This window comes from Chamaea fasciata, unplaced genomic scaffold, assembly GCF_029207755.1.
Source record: "Chamaea fasciata isolate MVZ Bird 193981 ecotype frontalis unplaced genomic scaffold, bChaFas1.0.hap1 SCAF_4, whole genome shotgun sequence".
Taxonomy (NCBI): domain Eukaryota; kingdom Metazoa; phylum Chordata; class Aves; order Passeriformes; family Sylviidae; genus Chamaea; species Chamaea fasciata.
Window position 1 is genome coordinate 12,447,847 of NW_027094089.1, and position 23,152 is coordinate 12,470,998.

General features: G+C 35.7%; 1 protein-coding gene across 1 annotated transcript in view; it reads right to left on the minus strand.

Moving 5' to 3' along the window:
- JAK2 (Janus kinase 2) overlaps positions 1–11,116 on the minus strand; it is a 50,101-nt gene extending 38,985 nt beyond the window's left edge. Inside the window, exons 1-3 of the mRNA XM_066180855.1 lie at positions 11,032–11,116; positions 6,497–6,747; positions 682–805 (exon numbers count right to left, since the gene is read on the minus strand). Of these exons, the coding sequence (XP_066036952.1) occupies positions 682–805; positions 6,497–6,716 (344 nt within the window). The 5' untranslated portion in view covers positions 6,717–6,747; positions 11,032–11,116. The remainder of the gene's footprint in view (positions 1–681; positions 806–6,496; positions 6,748–11,031) is intronic.
- Positions 11,117–23,152: the final 12,036 nt, after the last annotated feature.

Sequence of the window (23,152 nt, forward strand, 5' to 3'; positions counted from 1 at the left end):
GATCTGGAGGACCACTATGGAACCCTAGTTACTCAATGAAGACTTCAGATCTAGTATTTTTAAGTACTACAATATTTAAGCAGCGTGATAAACTGAACTGAAAGGAATGAGAACCTTTGCTAAGTTATTCTCGCTAATCAGAATACAGAGAAATTTTATTAGAGTCTTCTAGTTTCTTTTGAAACAGTTCCTAAAAAAAACACTCAGGCCAAATTATATAATGTAAATAAATTAGGCAATTTACAAAGGGAAAAAAATTACTCTAGTTTTAGTTGACCACATTCAATTATAAGGTTAGGGAAAAATGGTTGCATCACAGAAACATGCCTGACTATGCAGGACAATTACTCTACATTTCAGAAACTGCCACTTAAACAGGCAAGCACAGAGGAGATGTATCATTATTAAGAAAGTTATTGTTTTTACTTCTAGTATATTTTTATTGTTTGTTTCTTCTGGCATCTAACACTGGTAAGCATGTGGGATAGAGAAAACTAATAAAGTACATGATTCAAATCACTCCAATATTTTTGACTCTTTTAGCTCCTTGTATTTTAGAAAATGCCAGCAATCTGTTCATAACTTCTAAGAGAAACTATAGTTCAACTAAATATCATATTGGTTCTGTTTACTCACACGGTCTTGTTTTACCATGAAAAGTGTACATTATATTTAGATTACCTTATTCGGTAAATTAGGATGAGTCTGGTTGTTTCATCTACATGGAAGATGTGATTTGGGGGATACCACATTCTGTCTGTTTCACTCATGAGTGCAAACATGTTATGATACACTGGCATGATACCTACATGAAGAACAGAGAAGCACACATCAATAGGAAACTGTTTTCACAAAATATTAAAAAAATACTGTGGGTTAAAAGCAGAAGATTGCCACAGTGCTCTACTACTGTCAGCAACAGGTATCAATTATCATTGCCAACAACACTGCAATCATGATCTCATAACCTGCAGGCTGCTTTGCTGGTGAAATTTCTCATTCTTCCTTTATGTTCTCTGACTGAAGACTCTGTCCACCTGTTCTCCTATACCTCAATGTTAGACTACAGGATTTTCTCTGTATGGCATTTAATAAAATGTCTTCATAGCCTCTCAGTTTAGAAACAGCTTACAACAGTGGATTTTTTCCCTGCCTTTCCAAAATCAGATTGTTTGATTTGAGCATTGATTTTAAGACTAAGCATTGATTTTAAGACTTGAGACTTATTAAAAATTAGAAGTAAAGCAACACAAAGAAAGTTATAAAGACTAGGAAAACCACCGGCCATTTCCATTTTAGTAGCTCAGTTTAGAACAAACCCAAACATACACTGTTAAAATAAAACAGAACTGGAAAATATATTCTCTTCCCTCAACAACTTTGAATTATGCTAATGGTAACTAACAAGCAATCCTATTTAATCAGAAACTATAAAAATCATTAAGCATTCAATCTTCAGCAGCACCAGAATTTTAATTTGGCTTTGACAATCCCAGCTGAAACATAGCCTATGACTCAGCATTGTACTGTGCTGCAGTGTTATGCATCCATGTGATGCCAGTGTTAGATTTGGAAAATAGGTTACGTGCCCGAAAACTGACAGCAGAAAAGGATGAATTGCAAGTAATGACACACATGTTTTGAAGACAGAAAGACACAGGTTGAAAGGCCAGAGAGTAGGATGAAAAATTACAATGTCAAAGTCACAGTAGGTCATATCTAAAGAAAACTTTACATTAAAGCAATATACTTGGGAGTAAGAAGACAAAAAGGGAAAAAAAAAAACAGGTACAACAATAAAAGTAACTTAAAATGACATTAGGAGACAAAAGAATTCTGGGAAAGGGAAAGTACCCACACCCTTGCTCAAAGACTTAGAAAGAAGTAATTGAAATTCTCACAAGAAACCAGGATAAAAAAATATATATATCCTTTATTTCCGTCTGTTCTGAACAACAACTAGGTAATTACTGAAAGGGATAGATCTCACACTTCTTTCATCACATCTAAACTGCATGTGAGACAATGAGAACAACCAACCAATCAGCTCCACATATAAAACCACATAACCCTTTGGAATAAAACATATTTCAGTTTCAAACAACAACTAGCTTACTAAACTTGATACAAAAAAGGGTTTGCTTCTATAGGCATCCAGTAAGAGGGCCAAGAACTAGACTTCTATTCTGTACTTGTGAAGATTAAACTGCTGAAATCTGCAGGCCAATCATCTGACATCTTCTTAAACCAAAGCTCTACCAAACATACCAGAGTTGCAGGTCTTAACCCATGATTTTCTTTGAAAAGGAGTCATAGACTTACAGGAAACTAGAGAAATGGAAAGCATTATGTAAGGCAATGAAAGGGGAACCAAAACAAAACAATACCCCCACGGAAATAAAACCGAAGGGATAAGTAATTGTAATTGGCTGTAATTCTAAATGTTGCAAATTTATGGCGCAATATGATCTATTTGATCCATCCAAGTTTTGAGAATTTTTTTATGGAGTCAAAAAGAAACCTATCCCATGCAACCAAACATGGTTCTTGTTTGATGTGTAAAGTGGGATGAACTATACTATACTACATGCCAGTTGTTCATAAAGCAGTAACTCAGCAGTTACGAATTTAGCAGTTTTAAGGCTGTGTGGCGTCTGTATCCCAAACAATTTCAGATCAATTACAACATAATGTACATGGGAATCGCTAGCCTTTTTCATGACTCTTGCCAGATGCTAAACACCATTCAGGGCAATGCTGAATATTTACTATATAGCTAGTGAGACCTACCTAGTCTCCCTAATACATTTACCCAAACTACTAAACATCCCATGTACACTTACCGAACATTTCAAAACTATATCCTTAAATTCAAATGCTAAGCTACTGTATTTGAACAAATACATTACAGACACCACAATCACCATGACAAAAAAATCACCATCTCAAAAAACCCCACATTTTAACTTTAACCAAGACATGACTGTGGTACTCCTTCGACAAATCAGAAATACATATATTAAGCCTTCCCCCCACCACTGTCTCCCTTTGTATGAAAAGTCAACTGTGCACTCTTACATCCCTCATATTTTAGCATTTATAGTTGGTAACTTGTACCATTCACTGGTAGTATTTAACGACACAGAGATTATGCATATTTTTCAAGAAAAGGAGTTTCACTTTTTTATCCCTTCCCCTTAAGAACTATTTATTTGCTTGGTTAATGGTTAATGCTCAACAATTATAAACCAGAGCAAATCCCTTTATTAAACAGAGTCTTGAAAAATCTGACAAAAACAAAGAGGCCAGAAACTTCTTTTCATGCAATTCTTAGCACCACTATTAACTGCAGGGCCTTTTCAAGTGATGATAACTGCAGTACTTAAATGTTTTGTCTAGAAACAATGAAAATTGAAAAAACTCATGTGGGGAATAAAAGTCTTCTGCTGAAGCCTAGACATGTCAATAATAGTGAAAACTTAGGAGAAATGTATTTTTCAACACAAGTAAAATCATAAGAGTCATTCACAACAGGTATTTAAAGGCCTCCCCTGGATTTTTGCATTGCATTAACCACGCTATCAGCTCAGTCAGTGAGGAATTAGGAAAGATGATAGTGACTCAGACATAATTAATCAGAATTTTCTCTGCTTTTGCTTTTCCAGCAAGGGCTATCAAATAAATTTTCTGGACTTTTGCAATGACAAGACCTCTTTACAATTTATTTATTTATTTATTACATAAGGCTAAAGAAAGAAGCCTTGTCATACTATACAGTCAATTAACAACATGAAAGACTAGAACACAGCATAAGTTTATACTTTATCTCATATGAAACTCTCAATTCAAGCATGTAAGTCATTAGATATAAAAAGATGAAAGCAATTAGTTGAATGATTAAAAACAAATTTTAAAAATCTCAAATCTTCTATATAAAAAGTCTAATACATACATTAGTTATCATACAAGTGGAAGTAACCTATATAAAACTTACATAGCCTTGCATATACCAGACTGAAATTTGCTTGCCTTTTCTGACATGAAAATAGTATCTTGCATTCATCATTCATACAAACTGAAAGCTTACCAAACCCTTAACATCACATTCAATATCACTATCCTGTCAACAAAATGCTTTCTGAATAGTCAATCAAAGCTTGTGTTTCTATTCCTGGAAAAACAGGAAATTTGCCCAGAGTTCTGATTAATTCATTCCCCAGCTAGCCGGGGAGAGCAGGGGGCTGCATGTTCTGGGTGGATTTTCAGGAAAGGCTATCAACTAAAGGAAGACAAACAAAAACCGCCACCTCACAAAAACAAGTAAACAAACACAGACACACTCATGTGCACATACACAAAAAAACCTCAACCCAAAACCAAACAAAACCACCAAACCCTCCCCCCCCCAAACTAAAACCACTCCCCCCACCTCCTCCCAAAAAAAATCCCCGCCAAAACAAAAAACAAAACAAAACAAAAAAAACACCCTCAGTGAACAGTTTTACTCAATGATAATTCTGAGCTGTGTGAACCCTGAGTCACGTCAATTCTGGAACTTGAGGATGTTAGCAAAAATCTGCCTGGAATTCCCATTAGCAGCACAGAATCTCCTCTGACGCATAGAAGCAAATAGTATTACAAATCATCACATCATGCAAGGCAGTCTCTCCCTTGAAAATATTAAATTGACTGCAAACACCACCACCACTTGTCACATTAAATGCTTTGAAATAGTCTTTTTACTCAGTTATAATTAAAAATCCTCTGCCATTTAATGGTTTTCCAAGAGAGACCAGCATTTTTCAAGGGTAGTACCATGGAACTTCCACCATATTTGCAATTCAGATGGGTGAGAATTAAAATGAAGATAACACCTAACACAATGATTCTGCAACCTCTAGAATTATTTCTCTGATACATTTCATTTACATCATCAGTTAGTTCCTCTTATACCACTTTCCCCCACAGGCTGAGAGCAATACCTTTTCCTCAATTTGGTGTGACATTCCTAATATTTTACTTGGCAATTAACTAGCTAACATGCAAGAACTGAACCATTACTGACTCATCAATATAAATTTAATTTCAAGACACCTTATTTATATTTGCGTTTCTGTTAGGAAAATATGATAGTCACTTTTAAATACAGTTTTCCTTATTAAAAACACAAATCCACAAAAATATTTATATTTTTTCTAAACCAGAAAACTGTTTCTAAATAAAGTTTTCTTTAAAAGGGCCAAGCTTTTGCATGCATGTATCAAACTGGAAGAATAATACTTAGACAGACTAATACTTTAATAGCCAATACATACCAGACATAACAGATCTAACGTCAAGTTAGCAGTGACCAGAAAATCTTCAATTGTCTGAACTGTTTGAAAGGTACATAATAAGACTCTCTCTGCTGATGTTTGCCTAGATCCAGTCCTGCTTGCCACCAACAGCAGTCATACTTGCATGTTATTAGCTCTGCTATCAAAAGATCTATCAGTTGTTCAGATCAAAATTCATTAACAATTACCAGATTTGTTATATTAGGTAGTCTTGCTTACTACCCAAATCACTCCCTTCTTAATGAAGTATTCTGACTCATAGCTTGCTGCTGAAAGATGAGTCTTGCCAACATAAACATTATTTGACTGTATGGAGACATATGTGTTCTGCTGTAGAACAACAAAATCCTCTCAGAAAAAAAAATAAAAAAATTAAACAGTAAGAAGCAATGGCTCATGATTTAAGCATTAATAGTTGTTACAAAAGAGAAAAAAAAAAGAACAAAAAGATGGTCACTTTCTTACATGGAGACTATAGGAATGAATTTATTAAAAAATTCAATGTACTTCTGCAAAGAAAAAAGATGAACGCACAAAATGCATGCTTGAAAATTATTTTACTGCAGATTTCAGCCCTGGTGTATGCTAGACTGGGTAAATGCAACAACTCAAAGGCATTCTTAGATATCAATGTATTATTTATTTATTTAAAATATACCACGTTATTTACACACTTTATTTCCTAAACTGTTATGAAGAGTATTAACACACAAGCATTTATGTTATACCTAATAGAACAGTTTCCCTCTGCAAAGTGATTAAGCATGTATAATATACAAAATACGCATAAATTCCAGGACCTGTTTTGTTCCAGAATCTGTTTTGCAGGGCTGCATTAGGAAGTAATTCAAGGTATTTACAGCTCCTGCTATGATTTAACTATTTAAACTGTATCTCAGCTCAGTGAAAGATGACTTTCAGTTACAGGATACTATGTCCTTAAATTATTTGAAAAAATATGGCAGTCACCCAATCCACCTTCACAACCATTCTAATGAGAACAGTTTTACAGTCTGGTGCTAACTACTTCTGAAAGAACAGAGGAATTAGCATTTCAGTCTAAATGCCACCATTTTGATGAGCTTTGGATTGTCAAAAACTTTCTTGTATGAAGCTGGATTTCACTGCTTCATTAGATAAACTGTTCGATATATACTTACCACAGGCTTTACAGGCAACAGCACAAATCTCTTCTGCAACATATTCTCCAGCTGAAAATTGAAGATAATCTCCTTCTGTCTTCCCAGAAGAATGATAAAGATACACTTGAAGCAATGGCTCTGTCTGCTTGGGTGCACTGCTATTCCCACGGAGGTCACCATTCTGGTGGACAGTAGAAGTTGCTGCACTTTCCATATTTGTCATTGTAAGACAAGCCATAGTTTGTTTTGGTTCTGTTCAAAGCATCTGCCTGAAAGAAATGTAAGAAATACTCTTTGACTAACTGTACTTGGCTGTATTTGTAATATTCGCATTTAGTGACAGTACTGTTCTGACACTGAAACAACATTAAAATTTGAACACAAGAGAATAACTTAGATGGTTTACGAAAAGCTAAGTTTCACTTTGATTTACGACATAGCCCTAGAGAAAAAGTAACTGACAGTACTACAGGAAAAACCAAAATAATAACTGGGAGTCCAGCTAGAGGATTATCACTTTTCACTGTATTTTAGACAGCATGTGCTCACCTGCAACATGTTAATTAAACCTGAAAGCTAGAAAAATTGCTTTAATGAAATCTGTACAATTCATTTTATTCCCAGTTTGAACTTGGAAGACAAATTAACTAGTTGGGTCACAAACTAGCACTGATGAAGAGAAGGACAGAAATTGCACCTTTCAGCTGAGTTTTCATTGTAAGCAGATACTTTCAAACCAAGTGCTAACTGAGATGAGAATCTAACAGACTTAGCTTGCACCTAGGAATGAGAGATCTTCCAAGACCAGCTTCTTTCAGAAAAAAACATTTAATCTGCTCTCAAGGTAACAGTCCTCTCTGAAAAATGTAATCAAAGAAGACTAATAATGTAATAAATAACCACAGATATACCTGATAATGAAAGTAAATGTTCTAAAAGGTGAGATTAGAGAGTATATTCCAAAAGCCAGCCGAAGAATATCTTTGCTTCTCTGTGACTTAAAATTGTAATTTTAATTGGTATAATCCATACTTAAGACAAAAGCTTAGATCACAGTCTAAAAGCTTGCTTTTATTAGAAGTGATTCCAAGTAGCTACCACCAGGAATTCTGCATTTTGTTTGGTGAAAATGCAGAATAAGTCTAAACAAGACAATTATTAAGATTCAGGTTTTTAGAACCAAAGAATGGTTTGGGCCAAAATAAGGTTGCTCTGATGCCTCTTTCTCTTTGAGCTGAACAACCCCAGATGCCTCAGTCCTTCCTCATGGAAGAGGCTCTCCAGCCCTCTGATCATTTTCGTGATCCTTCTCTGGACTCACTCCAACTGGTCCATGTCTTTCCTGTACTAGGGGCCCCAGAGCTGGGCACAGGACCCCAAGTGCAGTCTCACAAAAACACAGCAGAAGAGAAGAGGAGAATCACACCCCTTGACCTGCTGGCAATGCTTCTTTTTATATGACGAAATTGGTTTTCTGGGGTGCAAGTGCACATTGCCCGTTCACATCTCATTTTTTACCTACCAAGATCCCCAAGTCCTCATCCACAGGGCAACTCTCAAATCCATTCATCCTCCAGTCTGTACTGATCCTGGAGATTGCTCTAACTCAGCTGCAAGACCAGGTGCACTTGGCCTTGTTGATCTTCATGAGTTTTCCACAGACTCATTTCTCAAGTCTGTCAAGGTGCCTCTGGATGGTGTCCCTTCCCTCAATCCCTTCATCTGCACTAGTCAGCTTGGTCTCATTCCCAAATTCACTAATAAGGGTCTGCATGTAGCTTTTGAAGATCACTGAATGGTTAATAAAGATACTTTACTTGAAAATGTAAATGTTAAAGTTAAAAATATGTTTATTGTTTTGCATAGGAATATGGGTGTTACATTCTTAATACATTATTTTCAGCAGCTTTTTTTTTGTATTGAACTATGTTGCTTTATCATTAAAGAGCTGTTTGGAACATGTTTAGGGTTTTGTTTTTTTAAAATTTAAATTGTGTTCCTAACTACAATTACTTAAGAAAGGTTGAGTGTATGAATATTCATTAATGTGGGCTAAAGATGATGTGTGCTATGGAAATCACAACAGTTACATCAGCAGGAAAAAAGGCTGAATATCTTAAACAAGGAAAACATTAATTTAATGAGTTATAAGATGACAAAAATATTCAATTATACATACAAGACGATAAAAGTGTGTTATCATTATGCTAATTCTGGGGGAAAGAGAAAAAAAGACACCATCACCAAGTGAAAAATGCATCCTTTTACTTCACAAACTAAGCAACACAAAGAACCAGTGTATCATAGATATGTATATACGAATGCCTAAATGCAAATGTCATTCACTACATTCCTTAGGCCATTACGTAAGGAATACAGATTCCCAATGCCTCATTTATAGAGCCAGCCACCTTTAACTGAGAAGATATGAGCTTTTAGCTCCAAAGGTAGCATAACTAACAAGTACACTTTTAACTAAGGAAAAAAGCATCCCCTTAACTCAACAAGGAATTATTTTTTTAGAAGAAAATAACCACCACATATTTAAATATAAACATTATATTTAAAAGATTTCTCATTACTTCTGTCAACATTATGCAAGAAATAATGTTTGTATTCTACAAATTGTTTTTATAAAACATTCACGTCTTTAACCTACAGCTTTAATCTCCACAGGTGGCTGTCTTTAATTACTACAGTAGTTTTCCCAAAATGCTCTAAAATATTAACCCTCTGTTTATTCAAACCTTGACCTGATCTTTTCAACTTGGTCATTTGGCTTTATGTCTATCCAACACTGAATGGAAATATAATTTGTAGACCTAACTGAAAACATGTCCAATTTCAGAAGTGTACTAAACACACGTGCTTGTGCCTGCCTCTCCTTCATAAAATCTGTCTATTTACAACATATTTGTCCTTTCAGAAAACTCCCATCATTCCCTCTTTGTTTCTGTATTACAAAACTCAATACACGAAGAAGGGAACCTTGCTTAATCACACCTAAGAATGTGAAATAGCAGTAAAATGCAGTAAAAAATGCAAAGTAAATACTGTAACAGAATACCCTAGTCTGTTCTATTTGTTGCACTAATTTCAAAGGTTCCATGTGACAATGTGAAAAAAATCTCAAGAGATACTATTTGTAAGATTGTGTTGTGACTTCAAATTAAATGACTTCCAAGTTTCAAGTTTGTCTTTTATGACAAAGTGCAGACAAAACAGGTAAAACCAAGAAATGTTCCTACACCACTTTCTTCACTGAAAATAGAAAACACATTTTCTTGGCCTCTGTCTTATACATGTAACTAAAGCAGTTAAAAGGGCAAAGCCTCACATGCAAAGTACCTGAAACACAAGGTCACCACCAACTGGAGCTGTGAAAAACAAACAAAACTGCTTTCACCTCTTTTTCTTAGCAGACAAGTCTCCAATTGAACACACTTGGTTTTCTCTGCTTTGCTCCCTTCAGAGAACACTATTTTAGCACAACAGAAACACTAAACACGGCAAAAAAATTTAACTGTTGTTGATCTAGCATATTTAAAATATGACCTATTCTTCTGATGGAGTTAAGCATTTTGAGACTAAATATACTGGGAGACAATAACGTACCTGTGTGCAGAACACAATGAGTATCATTTTCTGGGGTATATAGATTTGATATCATACTGTAATTCAGAAGAATTTCTGTGTTTCTGTTAAGAATGTAAGTAATTCTCACAGCTGTATGAAAGGATTTAATATATTCAGAATGTGACTTTTGTAGATAAGTTATTGAGTATCACAAAGGTATTTGTTTGAACAAAAAAAAAAAAACAAAACTATATCAAGTGCACACACATCTTAGAGTGGATGTCTGACATAATAAAGACTAAACGAAAAAATGGCCTAACCAATTATCCAAGTAATAAGTAGGAATAGGTAACAAAGTCTGAGATATAAGGAGGATGTTTTGGAGATGAAAACTATTAGGTGTAAGAGATGTGATTCTGGCACTGATGAACAAATGATTTGATTCAATATAATTATTTTATATTCCTAATCTGGATAATATTTTATGTCATGGCTTCTAAAGGATAAGATTAATCATTCCCTACACTGCTCTAACAACGATCAAAAGCATCTACAACAGAACATGTTTACATACAATTCTCTGTTGATGTTCCTACCAGCAATGCATCTGAAAATTATTTTCACCAGCCACACTGGGCTGCAGTAATTCATATGGTTCTTTTTAAGTCACCCACCAAAAAACTGGTTAATGAGATCAAAAATCATGACTTATGGGAGACATTTCACTAAAACATGGAGGATATACAAAACTCTCACAATTTAATAATATGTAGCATTCACAGCCTTCAAAAGATTGTTTTCCAGCTTATGCGGGGGGGTGGGTTGGGGTGGGAGGGATCATTTGAGGCAATATGTGGCTGCTGAAGGGAAGTCACCTAAGCCAGGGTCTTTAGCCATACCACACCAAATGTACAACTTTTAAGGGTTAAAAATAAGATCATCCTCTCACTGCAGATAAATCCCCAACAGTTAATTACCTTTTTATCACCTGAGAAATCTCTAAACTAAACATGGGAGTGACGAAGACCTTTAAATAAGCAGGTCACAAGCCGTCCACTTGCTGCAAGAATCCACAGAAAGTCAGACAAAGCAGGCACACAGGTGGAGGTGGAACATAATGAATCTGCATTAAAAATAAAATATTTAAAAAATGTTAATGGCTGTGAACAATATATAATGCATAATTATTGAAGAAATGAAATCTGCATTTAGATACAGATTAAATGATACCCTCCCATTTTATTTGCCCAAATTCCTGTCATCTTTGCAAGAAGTTTTTAATTTTAGGCTTTTTAAAATACTATTTTTTAAAAAAAATTGAAACCACATTTTTGGTACTGAGACTGCTTCTCAGTTCTAACAAGAATGTGGTGTAGAAGCCAGATACCTGACTTCCAATGTAATCACCAGGGTTTTTGCATACAACGTGTTTTTCTTTTCTGTGAATACAGCATCAGTTTAAGAAAACTGTTGATGGCATCACATGGAGAAAACAGAAATTAAAAAGGGAAAGTAATCACAAAAAGAAACATGGTATGTTCACTACATGTAGTAATAATCCCTTTAGCCACAACAATTAACAACTGTTGTTAATAATTAATTCTGTTAGAAAACTGACAACATGCACTCATTTCAATTCATGGGGAAGTTAAGATGAGCTGTCTCGTAGCAGGAAGGGCAAGGGCACACCCACCCTTTGCTCTCTTTGCGCAACACTTCTGTGGTTGCAGGAAACTATTGAAAGCACTTAAGCACAACAGCAGCTTCCTGCAGCAGTGAAAAAATACATATATTCCCTTCGTGACCCTTCCAACAGAGGAAGGGCCTGACAGAGAACCAAAAATTAATTTAAAACTGAATAAAGGTGGGGGAAATATAATGGAAATTCAAAGGGGTCAGAATTCAAAATGGAGAACTCTTCAAGTTTTGTTGGATGACTCTTCAGATGGGTATCTCCCCGAACAGGAGTGATGACTTCAACACACCTTTCTCAGTGTCATGTGCTGTGATGACTGAGTCTGTCATGAATACCACACTCCCTCCTTTCTTCCCTCCCCAAAAATGAACCCAGTTTCTTTCCCCACAGAAGTCAGACTGATGGCAATGATTAGCATTTCTCCTCTTGCAATACTAGCTTTAGAGACAAAGTTTTGCCTTTCTTGGACAGCTGTGTATTTTGTATGCACCTCCTCCAAGTGCTTCAGATCATGCCAGGATCTGATCTGAAGGCCAGTAGTACAGTCAGTGCAAGCTTTCCAGACCTGTGCTGAAGAGCCAGAAGGAGAGAGGAAGGGTTGTTAGGGGCACAGCTGTCTCTGATCTACGCTGATCTGAGAACAGACCGTCAAACAAAGCAGAGAACAACCACGTGTTCATGCAGGTTTCAGATCAAAGGGCATTGTGGGTATTCCAATTTATTTTCTATTTTAAAAGTATGGTTCTGTGCTCAGAAGTGCCAAGCATTTGTAACTCCCAGTCAGGCTCCTGACTTTAAGCAAAACTGCATGAAGATTTATCTGTGGCTAACTGTGCAGTTTCTCCACAAATCCAGCAGAATAAGGATTGCAAGATTTTGAATAGCATCAGTAACACTGCAACTTACATTTCACAGGCAAAAAAATCAATAGAACAGCCTAATATAAAGTCTATTCTTCACATGACAAACAAAAACGATTGCTTGTTTATGAAAGCCGCTTACAGCTGTGAACAAGAAGCATGGAAACTCAGAGATGAAAAACTCCAAGCTGAACAGGTTCATGTGACATTTCTCTCTTTCACCCTCACCCTTTTTTAAAGAGAGAGTCAGCATTTTCTTCAGCACACATTTACTGACATACCATACTGACATATCCATTTACAGGATCTGCATCAAGGCCTTATACAATTATTCAGTTCACACACTTTCAGACTAAGTCTCATCTGACACAACCTACTCTTTCATAAGCAGAGCTGCTGTACCAATCTCACAGTGCACCATCTTATCAGTGACCTAGCTCCTTTATTTCCTTCTTTCTTCTATTTGTTCAAGTCTACATCATCTTACATTTCTAGTAGCTGCAAGGATTTAAAAGCCCAGTTCCAAAAGGAACTTAATAGCCTAATGAAACTCAGTCAAAATAAATTAGTCCATCATCTCCAAGCTGCGACTGTCTGCAAAGAACACAATACAGCATTTGTTATTTCAGCAAGCCTTCAGAACTGCTATAAATACAATTAGTTTTTGTGTCCGTGTCACCAACTACTCAGTTTACTAGTGAAAGAAAAGATTAAATAGCATTTTCTATTGACAAGCAAGGCCTTGAAGACATAGGCTGTCTCCCAACAACTCAATATGTTTATTTCCAGTAAGCCAAAGATGACAGCAATGCACACACTTTCCATCTGCTTATACACACATCCCTCTTCCAAGGAATTTGAATGGATATTAAAAATTAAAGCCTTCCCAAGTAATGGTGGGTAGGTGGTGCAGCAGAATGCTCTGCCTGGAATGGAGTAAACCAACTTGAGCAACTGTTTTGCAAAGCTATCTATAGGGAACTAAAAGGAGGTGTCATGCTGCTTTCAGTGTTGAATTATGCTAAAACCAGTCTGATTCATCAACACCAAAGTTAAACACCCTGACAGTGACGAGAAGATGTGCCAGATATGGTAAAGTATCCTTATCTAAAAACACTAAGGTGACACAGTTCACCTGGATATGACTGACAGTCAATCACTTTATACTCTGAAAGTCTAGTTCCACTTTCAAACAGGTTCTTCTAACATATTAGAAGATATATCCACTTCTTGGAGAGTGTGTATGGAGATTCTTCCCTTGGGTGAGGATGCTCTACCCCTCCAGGTTAAGTAAAGTAGATTTGCCGACAGTTGGTGATATGGGTAATATCAATCTCTACTTAATTTTTAGGGGTTTCTTTGCTAGGTTTAATGGAATTGCTTTAATATAACTGCTTTGACACAGGACACACTATAGTATCCTAATTTTAGCTTCTGTATTGGGTAGTAAATAATTTTCATTAAGATCTTTATGTCTAATAATTTATTATAACAAATAATTCATTTCTATATAAATACATCTGGTTTGCCTCCCTTAATCCTGCGGGACAAAGCTGTACAAAGGTTCAAACACAGCCCTATAATTTCTTAGGCCTAAAACTATTAGTTTGGCACTAAAATTGGATCCAGCCATGCCAGGCTCCTCTTTGAGAAGGAGTTTAGAAGGCAAGGGGCGCCCTTCTACACCTCGTGACTCAGTGGGGGCTTTTCTAATATGCTTTGTCTGAAGGTGACACTCTACCTGTGACTGGAGATTAAGATCGCAGCAAAGTATCATAAAAAGTGCTAAGAAATCTTACATTAGTCAGTAGTAATAGAACATCACTAGGTTCAAAAGGGTATTATGTATCTTGTTCCAAGACAACCAAAATAAAATTTTTACCTCTAAATCTAAACTTAGGCTAAGAAAAACAGTCAGCTTCCTGCTTGCCATTATTTTGGCTAGTTTGTTTGATTTACACTTAATATGTATACTTAATATTTAATTATAGTCTTTGCAGTTCAGTTTGAATACACAGACAAATGGAGCACAATTAAGCTTGCCCATAACATGTGCTTAGCATGGCTTGCTATGTTATCAAAAGTTTAAAATCTTACAATGATAACAATAGTTTTCATATTCTGCATACACCACATGCGGTATCCTTGCAAATCTGGTCTGATTTTCTTTTCGTGTGCAAGCTTGTTTCAGTGGGTTGCTTTAAAAACAAAAAGTATACTCAATTCAAGGAACCAAATGCATACATTATTCTGACAAGCAATAAAGTACTGTATTTTTAAAACATCACCTCGTACAGAATGACAGTGCTTTTTAATGGGCCAACAAGAGGTTATGAAGCCTTTGTTCAGTCAGAATATGCCACATCAGCAAGAATTTCACAAAAAATTCACAGCAACAGATTTATATATTTCCAGTACATTTTCATATGAAAATATTCCCCTGAATAACTCTGTCAAAAAATTCAACAATACTTTTAAAAATACTAAGCAATCTGCAAAATCTGAGATCTTTTTTCCATTATTTGGATAGCAGGTGCCAAGGTCATAAATAAAGTTAATTTGTGCTTTAAATGCACCATCCTCTGCATTAAAACTCTGTTGTCTTTTGTCAGATAATATTTATTCTGACCTTAAAAACAGCTTTCACAAAAACCATAAAATATTGTTCTAAAGCATATTCAAAGATAATTAGTAAACAAGGGGTGCATCTTCAGTTTTCATAGTCATTTTCCTAATATGTCCTGCCATGAGTTAAAGCCACACAAGAGAACAACTGCTCCTACAAGAAACAAGCCCAAAAAGTTAAGTAACTCCAAAGCAATTATCCTGTTTTATCAGCTGTATACTAATAGCACACAAGAATTTTTAATACACCAAAATTTGAATGCATGTGGTAGCAAGCAAATACATAATGAAGGTGACAGATTAACATATCAAGGACAAAACATGCCAAAAAAAAAAAAAAAAAAAGGTAGAGAAGCAAAGATAACATTTGCTTACAGCTTTCACTTGGAAACCACTACCAGTATCCACAATTCAGTCCAACACCTTTAGTGTCAGAAAAGAGTAATGGTCCTGGCCTGATCTGCTCGCATGACACACAGAGGACTAAGTGGATAGAAGCTTAGGGATAATATGAGGATTATCACCTTTCTGTTCTGATTAGAAATTTTAAAATCATGATTTTTAAGTTCTTCACAACAGAATGAAGTAATTCTGTTAGTAAGTAATTGCTGTACTTATTGCAGAAAGAAAACTACCTGGGGCTGCTCTCAGAAAATTAATGGACACCAAACTCAGGTAGAAGCCTCAACACCACAGTAACCTGCCAATTAGGTGAGTTTCCAGGGAAGTATTCAAACCAAAGACCTGCCCAGAAGCAATAGCTCTGTTTAGGTTCCATTAGAACTTTGGAGAAAGTTGGTCCCTATGTGCAAAACATTTCAGTTTCACCATGGTGATAAATTTCAGCAAAAGTCTATTTCATCAGAAAATTGCCAAGCAATTTGAGCAGTTGCCCAACCATTTGGCACAGATTATGTGCCAAGATAATGGCATCTGAGGGTCCTTAGTCCATTCAGAGCTACCATCACATCTTTATACTCACAGAAGATATAGGAAAAGTAACAAAAATGGGTCGGGAAGACCTTTTGGATGAAGCACGTGAAAAATATCACCAGTTTACCTTTATTCCCTTACATACCTCCCAAATTCTTTTAAAGTGATACAACAAAAGATGACAACACCAAAATTAGGACTAAGCGGTATTTTCACAAGTTTACCACATCATAATAGATTTTTTTTGTTACCTGTACTGAAAACTGAGTACTGTTTAATAGCTCACATCATGGAACAAAAGTTAGTTACTAGAGCACAGGTCTTCCTGAACTGATTCTTTGATTTCTTTCAGAAAGACATTAAATAGGAATTGCCAGTGCTCCTGTGTACATGGAGGAAATTAATTCAAAGTAAAAAGCAGAACTGCTTGCTACTGGTTTCATTCAGAAGCAAGCAGTTGGCTTTTGGTTATAAAAGTTGGGTTTTGGTTACAAAAAAATAGTGAACGACTGTTCTACAGTGAACAATCAAAGCACAAGTTTCTACACCGGAAAAGCTACCAATGCATTATGAAGAAGTTAGGAAATGATAAAAAAAGGTTCACTGAAAAAATAACATTTTGACGTTGAAAAAATATTCCAACAAACCACCAAAGCAGAGAAAAAAAAAAAAGAAGTACTTTTCTGTTAAAAGGCATTTTTGTCAAAAATACTGTCTTGGGGAAAAACAAGCTTCAACAACATCTAGAGAATATATAAGATAGTTACAGCTACACTGGTAAGTTAAAATAAATACTAGAAGTGCAAACAAAAGCAAAAATTACAACAACAGCTAAGTAGTCTGTAAAATTACTTCACTTTCTTATATGTTGCAAGATTGTGACAGTCAGGAGGGTGATGCTGGAAGACACTTTTGAAGAAAGTTAGCTATTCTGTCCCAAATGCAATTCCTGCTGTCATAATTGAAGAGCGATTTGTGAAAACATGAACCAGCACTTGTTGCTACAGTACTGCAGGGCCAAAGAATAGCATCAACAATTGCAAAACAGAAGTCAGTTTACAGATGCTGTCAAGACCCACGCAGGCTATGCTAAGCTATCAGAAATCATACACATTTCACGCTGCAGTCAGTGAGTCCTGAAGAGTAGCACAGCAGGCACCAGCTGTATCACAGTGGAAAAGGTTTCAAACCAGTTATTCTTCTCCCAGCCTTCTGTAGCAGGCAGGGATTTCCAAGGTATATTCTGATTTTAGCAACTTAACTGTGGAATACATAGAACAGAGAACAGCTAAGACTCGCCACTTGGAGTAGTCTGTTATTTCTGAAAGACATCAGACCTTTGACAAAGTTCTTTATCCTCTTCCAATATAGATGCACCCTGGAGTTCTGAGTCTATAAAAAATATTATCTTCTAAGCAAATATCAACACAACAGTTTAATCAAGAAGGGTTATTTACTGGTAGAAATTACAAGGTTCTCTTCCTCACAGAAGAAAAAGAGCTTTGCATAGCAAACATTTCTGTGTGGAAAACCAGTCAAAAGTCTTTCCAGTTACCATTGGCTATTAGTATAAATTTCCCTGCTTGCATTTGTTCAGGAAACTTTTTCCAAGACCTGGATTTTAAAATGTTAAACTCTTTTTGACTTCCTTTTGAATTCTGTCATCTCCGTTTTCTTGCACTCTTATCTCACTTCCCCAGTCTGGCAACTTCCCTCCTCAGAGCTTAGCAAAACTACTGTCTCTACAGTAACTGCCCTATGTGTTTACACTACATGCAAAGCTCAAGAAGGCCAAAGAGCTAGAATTTTCCTGAGAACCAGGAGCAGAAGACTATGTAGTAGGGGGAAAGGGCAGTGACATCACTAAGTCTCCTCTAGGCAAGTAGGAGGCAAATAGAAAGAGGAAGAGCCATTTTAAAGGCAAGGAGAGTCCAGAACAATGTTTAAAACATGCTTTCACCTTCAAGGTTTATTTTGTAGCTTTTCTCTTTCAACACAGATTGCATTTAGTAACATAAAAGAAAAAAAGAGACAAAAGAAAAAAAAAAGAGGGGAATGAATGATCCTGATTCCTGCCCAAGATCAGAACATCTTAAGAAAAAAATTTGTTATTCAAACCTCAAAGACTGTTTAAGGAAATTTGCAGTCACTTAAATGAGAAATAATTCCATGAAATAATATCACTAGATCTCTTCCTTCTATCATTCTAGGTGAAATGGTGCCTCCAGTTTCAACTCCAGAATATGACAACTGAAACTACTACTCTTTGCCAAACTTCTAAATATCTACCTTAAGAGATTAAAAGTACACTTTTACACTCTGCCATACACAGTAACGTACCATGGAGAATATAATAATCATAACTCCAACCGGCTCTTCTGCCTACAAAAAGAGAAACCACAAAAAGATCCACTATGTTCTCCACAATGTTTCTAAGACGTCATTCCTGCTGCTTCCAGTTTCATAGGTTATTTGGCTTTTTGCCTGTCCCACTTTCCATCATTTGACCAAAGCAAATGGTAAAGTGGTCTTGGACAACAAAATTGCAAAAATAGGCTAAGTGATAAAACATGCATTACCTTGCTTCCTGTAACATCTTTTTCTGTGAAAAATATGGGGGAAAACAAATCTAGTAAATCTGAGACAGAGACATTAAAAATGTGAAAACATCTGGACGAAGGAACTACTCCTACACCAGCTACACTATCTGAACAGAATCTGAAAACATGTGCTTCAACAAATTAGCTCTGCAGAAATAACTGTCAGCATGTAAACAGGATAACAGTTAAGTCAGAGTGAATCAGCAAACTCTTCCAAACAGCCAAGAGCAATAGAAGTCAGTGTCTCCTCCAGACCCTCCAGAAATAATTTCTTCAGCCTACCCTGCTTTTTCAGCTTCAGTTAAGAAATTGTATATCAAAAGGTCAGATCTAAAGCAACCATTATATAACTTCCTTCCTCAAGGTGCGGGGGTTTCTAGGGGATTTTGGTGTCATTGCTCTCCTTCCTCCTCACCTTCGGAAAACTGACTAAAGTTTTCTAAAGGAAACCAAGTTAGTTCTTTACAATGACACATCAGTTACAGGAACCCAGGACACTAATATTATTTACAACCCTGCCTTAAAAAGCACCCTCCCCCACAAGAAACCAAGCAAACAAACAAACAAAAAAAATCCTCCAAAAGATCCTCACAAAACTCCAACCAAAGGAAAAACCAACACAAACCCACAACACTTCCCTCCCTGCTCTCCAACTTAGATCTTATACAGCTTCAGCAAGGCTATAACTAGGTACATTTATAAATGCCTAGAGAGTCAGGGCCTGGTCACATAATATGAGACAAAAAAACATAACTTAAGCCGTCTGAGACACTCAAGCAGCACTCTGAGATATTCAAGCAACTGCCACAGAAATATTTGAAATCAAATTATTTCTTTAAAAGTTTGATTAAATAGTGAAGACAAGACTGTGTAAATGCATTCCCAAGCCTATCAAATAATGCTTCAGAGTTCAATTACTGTGTCAACATATAAATCAATATTTATATCAATATCTAAATATTGTAATTATACATAGAGATATTATAACATATAAATATTGCAGCTTCTTGTTACTCTTCAGTAGAACTGAAGTATTTTCGCAAAGAATACATTCTTTTTTAAAATCATATGTTAATGCTTTGTACTGCTGAATAATTTATGACAGCAATGTTGATGTTTTATCTTTACAATTGAGGAAAATGTACTTGCCTGATAGTTTATTTAATGTTTCCTTAAACATCAATGGCCTGTGAGATCTCCCCTTGTTCCCTATCTGAAATACCAGACAGCTTTTGCAAAGATACTGCACTACTTGCTTTGCCAAGATCATGTTATCTCTATAAATGCAGATTGCTAGAAAAAAAGGCAGGCCAGAAAACCTAGGGCTCTGAAAGTAAACAAAGGTTTTTCATAAAATATACCACTAGCAGAGATTCTGCAAAAGTCAAATAGAAGATATTGGCTTAGAAGATATTTTTTCTAGGAGAAAGAAATATTAAGTTAAGACAAACGTATCTTCACAATGTAACATTTCAAATATTCTATGTTGTCTTGAGCATTTTCACTGGATACACATTTGAACATATCATAATGTATCTCCAGTACTTACAGAACTCTGTTTTGAGCATGATTAAGCATTTGGTTGTACACTTCACTTTTAAAGAGAAAGAAAATATTCCAAATTAAGATAAACTTAGAACTGCCTATATTCACATTGCCTTTCCCTCAAGCTCTGAAACAAGAATGACACAAACTTTTCTTCATTATTTCTGAATTTATATCCTGAAACACCATAAGAAAACTGCAAAAGGCAAGAGCATGAAAACTGTGCCTCAACAGACTAAAAAGATCACGCAGGCTACCTGACAGACTCTAGAAATAAAAAAAAAAAAGTGGAAAAACAATGAACTGTTTAATTGGGATATACAATAGCTTTAGAATAAATATCTATTTAAAAACATTTTTTGTCTCAGAAACAAGAATGCCAAACTACTTAATTAAAAAAAAAAAAAAACCACCAAAAAAAACAGTTAAGAAAGAAGTAGATTCTGTATTTCCTGATTTTAGAACATGAAGAGTAGACACACTGTTACAAAATCAGTTTTAGATAATCCTATGCTACTGAACCTGATGAAGGGAGGAAGAAAGCCCAAATGTAACTGACTGGTCTATGATATACAGAAGATCAGTCAGTAAGATACAACGTTCTTTTCTGGATTTTAAAATGTGCTGTTACAGATTGTGCTAGTATCAGTTCCTTTTTGACAAGGCATTATAAAATAAAGATTAAGCATTTATAGCACAACAGTATTTAATAACTGATAAGTTGTTTATAAAAATGTTACATTGCAAAATTCCCACTGATCAATTATTTTGCTCCCCCCAAAATTCCTTCTGATGACAGAAAACCAGAATAAAAAAAATCTGAAAACACTCAGGTCTCTCAGTACATAAGTCAAACTCCAACACAAGTTTTGCCTCTGAGCCCTGAAGTCTAGGGCTTTCACCCATATTTCAATGTCTTTAGCATCGTGGGATCTCACCCAAAGGTTCTGCAGATATATGAACTCAGTAATGTGAACCAAGGCACCTCAGTTCTATCTGTAAGTCCCCACTCCAACTCAGCAATCACACTGTTCTAATCTTGTCTAAAAGTAATATTTTCCCACCCACTTGTGGATAGGAAATTTGAATCTAAGGTGATCTATTCAAAATCTAAGACAGTCCATTCTCCAAATTGCAGAAAAAGGTTTCTTTCCTAGATCATCTCAGACTAGCAAGCCACTTCAGTTTTCTACAGAATTTTTCAGCATATTCTGCATAGTTATTTGCAGCTTCACCTCAGCTCTGATGAAATAAGAATTTCATACCTCTCTCCAGGTTTTGGAACCAGCAAAGAAGTACGGACTCCAAGAACCACTTCCTAAGGTAAAGGAGAATGTGACTAATGCAAAGTTGACAAAAGCAAGCTGTGACCATGATGCAATGAAAAATCCATCTAGGCCCCGAAAAAAGGCTGTAAAAGATACTGCAGACTCTTTGACACTTATTATTTCATTGAATGCAAATAATTAGACAAGCTAGAGCTAAGTCTAGAATACAAGTGCAACACAGTTTATTACAGCCAAGTTTCTTTGTAATTTGCAAATTTGTAATTACTCTACAGAATAAGAATTGTCTCCATCTGAACTAGCTGCTCTAAGAGGTAAGGTTTTGTACCTACATTTACAAGACAAATTGCTGAAGCCCACTGAAATGAACTCGAAGTTTAAAACCAACCATGATCTCTCCTCTCTTTATGCATGCTTTGAGCTCCTAAAGATATTTCTAAATGGAGTACAAATCACTATAAATACTAGTAGTTCTTGGATTTGCTAAATATATATTCCAAATAGCAAACAAAAGCCAATTAAAAATCCTAGGCAGGAATCAATAACGTCTGAGCAGACCACTTCTGACCAGGTATTCCAACACCTATAAATGGACATCCCTCTCCCCTCTATGCCCGTCAGTTGCCACATCTACCAGCAAGCAATCTTTTAAGTACTTTTTTTTTTTTCTTAATTGCTACTTAGTAAGGACTCTGATCACTAGCAGATGTAAGAAATAGTCCACCCACATCTAGGCCCAAACTACACATAACAATATTTGTCTGCCAATCCACCAAATAATAAGTGAATTAAGTTTCATGTCATCAAAGTCACAGGGCACTATATCCCTTTGACTGGCACAGACAAAAGGACGATATAAAAAAAACCTAGCCAAATGATACAAGTCAGACCAAGGCTTAATTTTTTAGATCCTTGATAGCACTCTTTAGTATCAAACTTGGTTAAAAACAAACCCCCACAATGTGGCTTTGCTACAGAAGAGAAGACATTTCTGTCAGAGACAAACAGCCTCAGTGTCATCAGAACCCTTCCCCTATTCTAGACAATCTCTACATACTTGAACAAGTCTGTAACAATGCATAATAACCCTAATATTTTCAGTTTCCATTGGAGTTCAATACTAGGATACTTTACATAAAACACTGTTACTTCTCTTACTTTCAGGACCTAATACAAGGGTCTAAATCATTTCCCTAGGCTTATACTGTGAACCACTGGTAGACCAGAAATAAACAAAATTCTTCATTTCATGAAATAATTAAGAGAAAAAATTTCATCGCAAAGAAAGATTTATCTCCTCATTCTTTCTGTATAAGGCAAATAGTTGAAAAATCTCCAAATTGCTTAAACACTGCCAAAAAAAAAATTTCAGTATTAAATTTCAACCCTTATTGTAACTTTTCCCATACAGTTTCTCATGTTTCATTTTTCAGTTTTAGTATATAGAGAAAACCTCAGGGAGACAAAAGAGAAAGAAACTTTCCTGAACACACAGAGTTCAACACAAAGGGCATGAATAAGGAAGAAACCAAATCATACCAAGGACAAAAAAG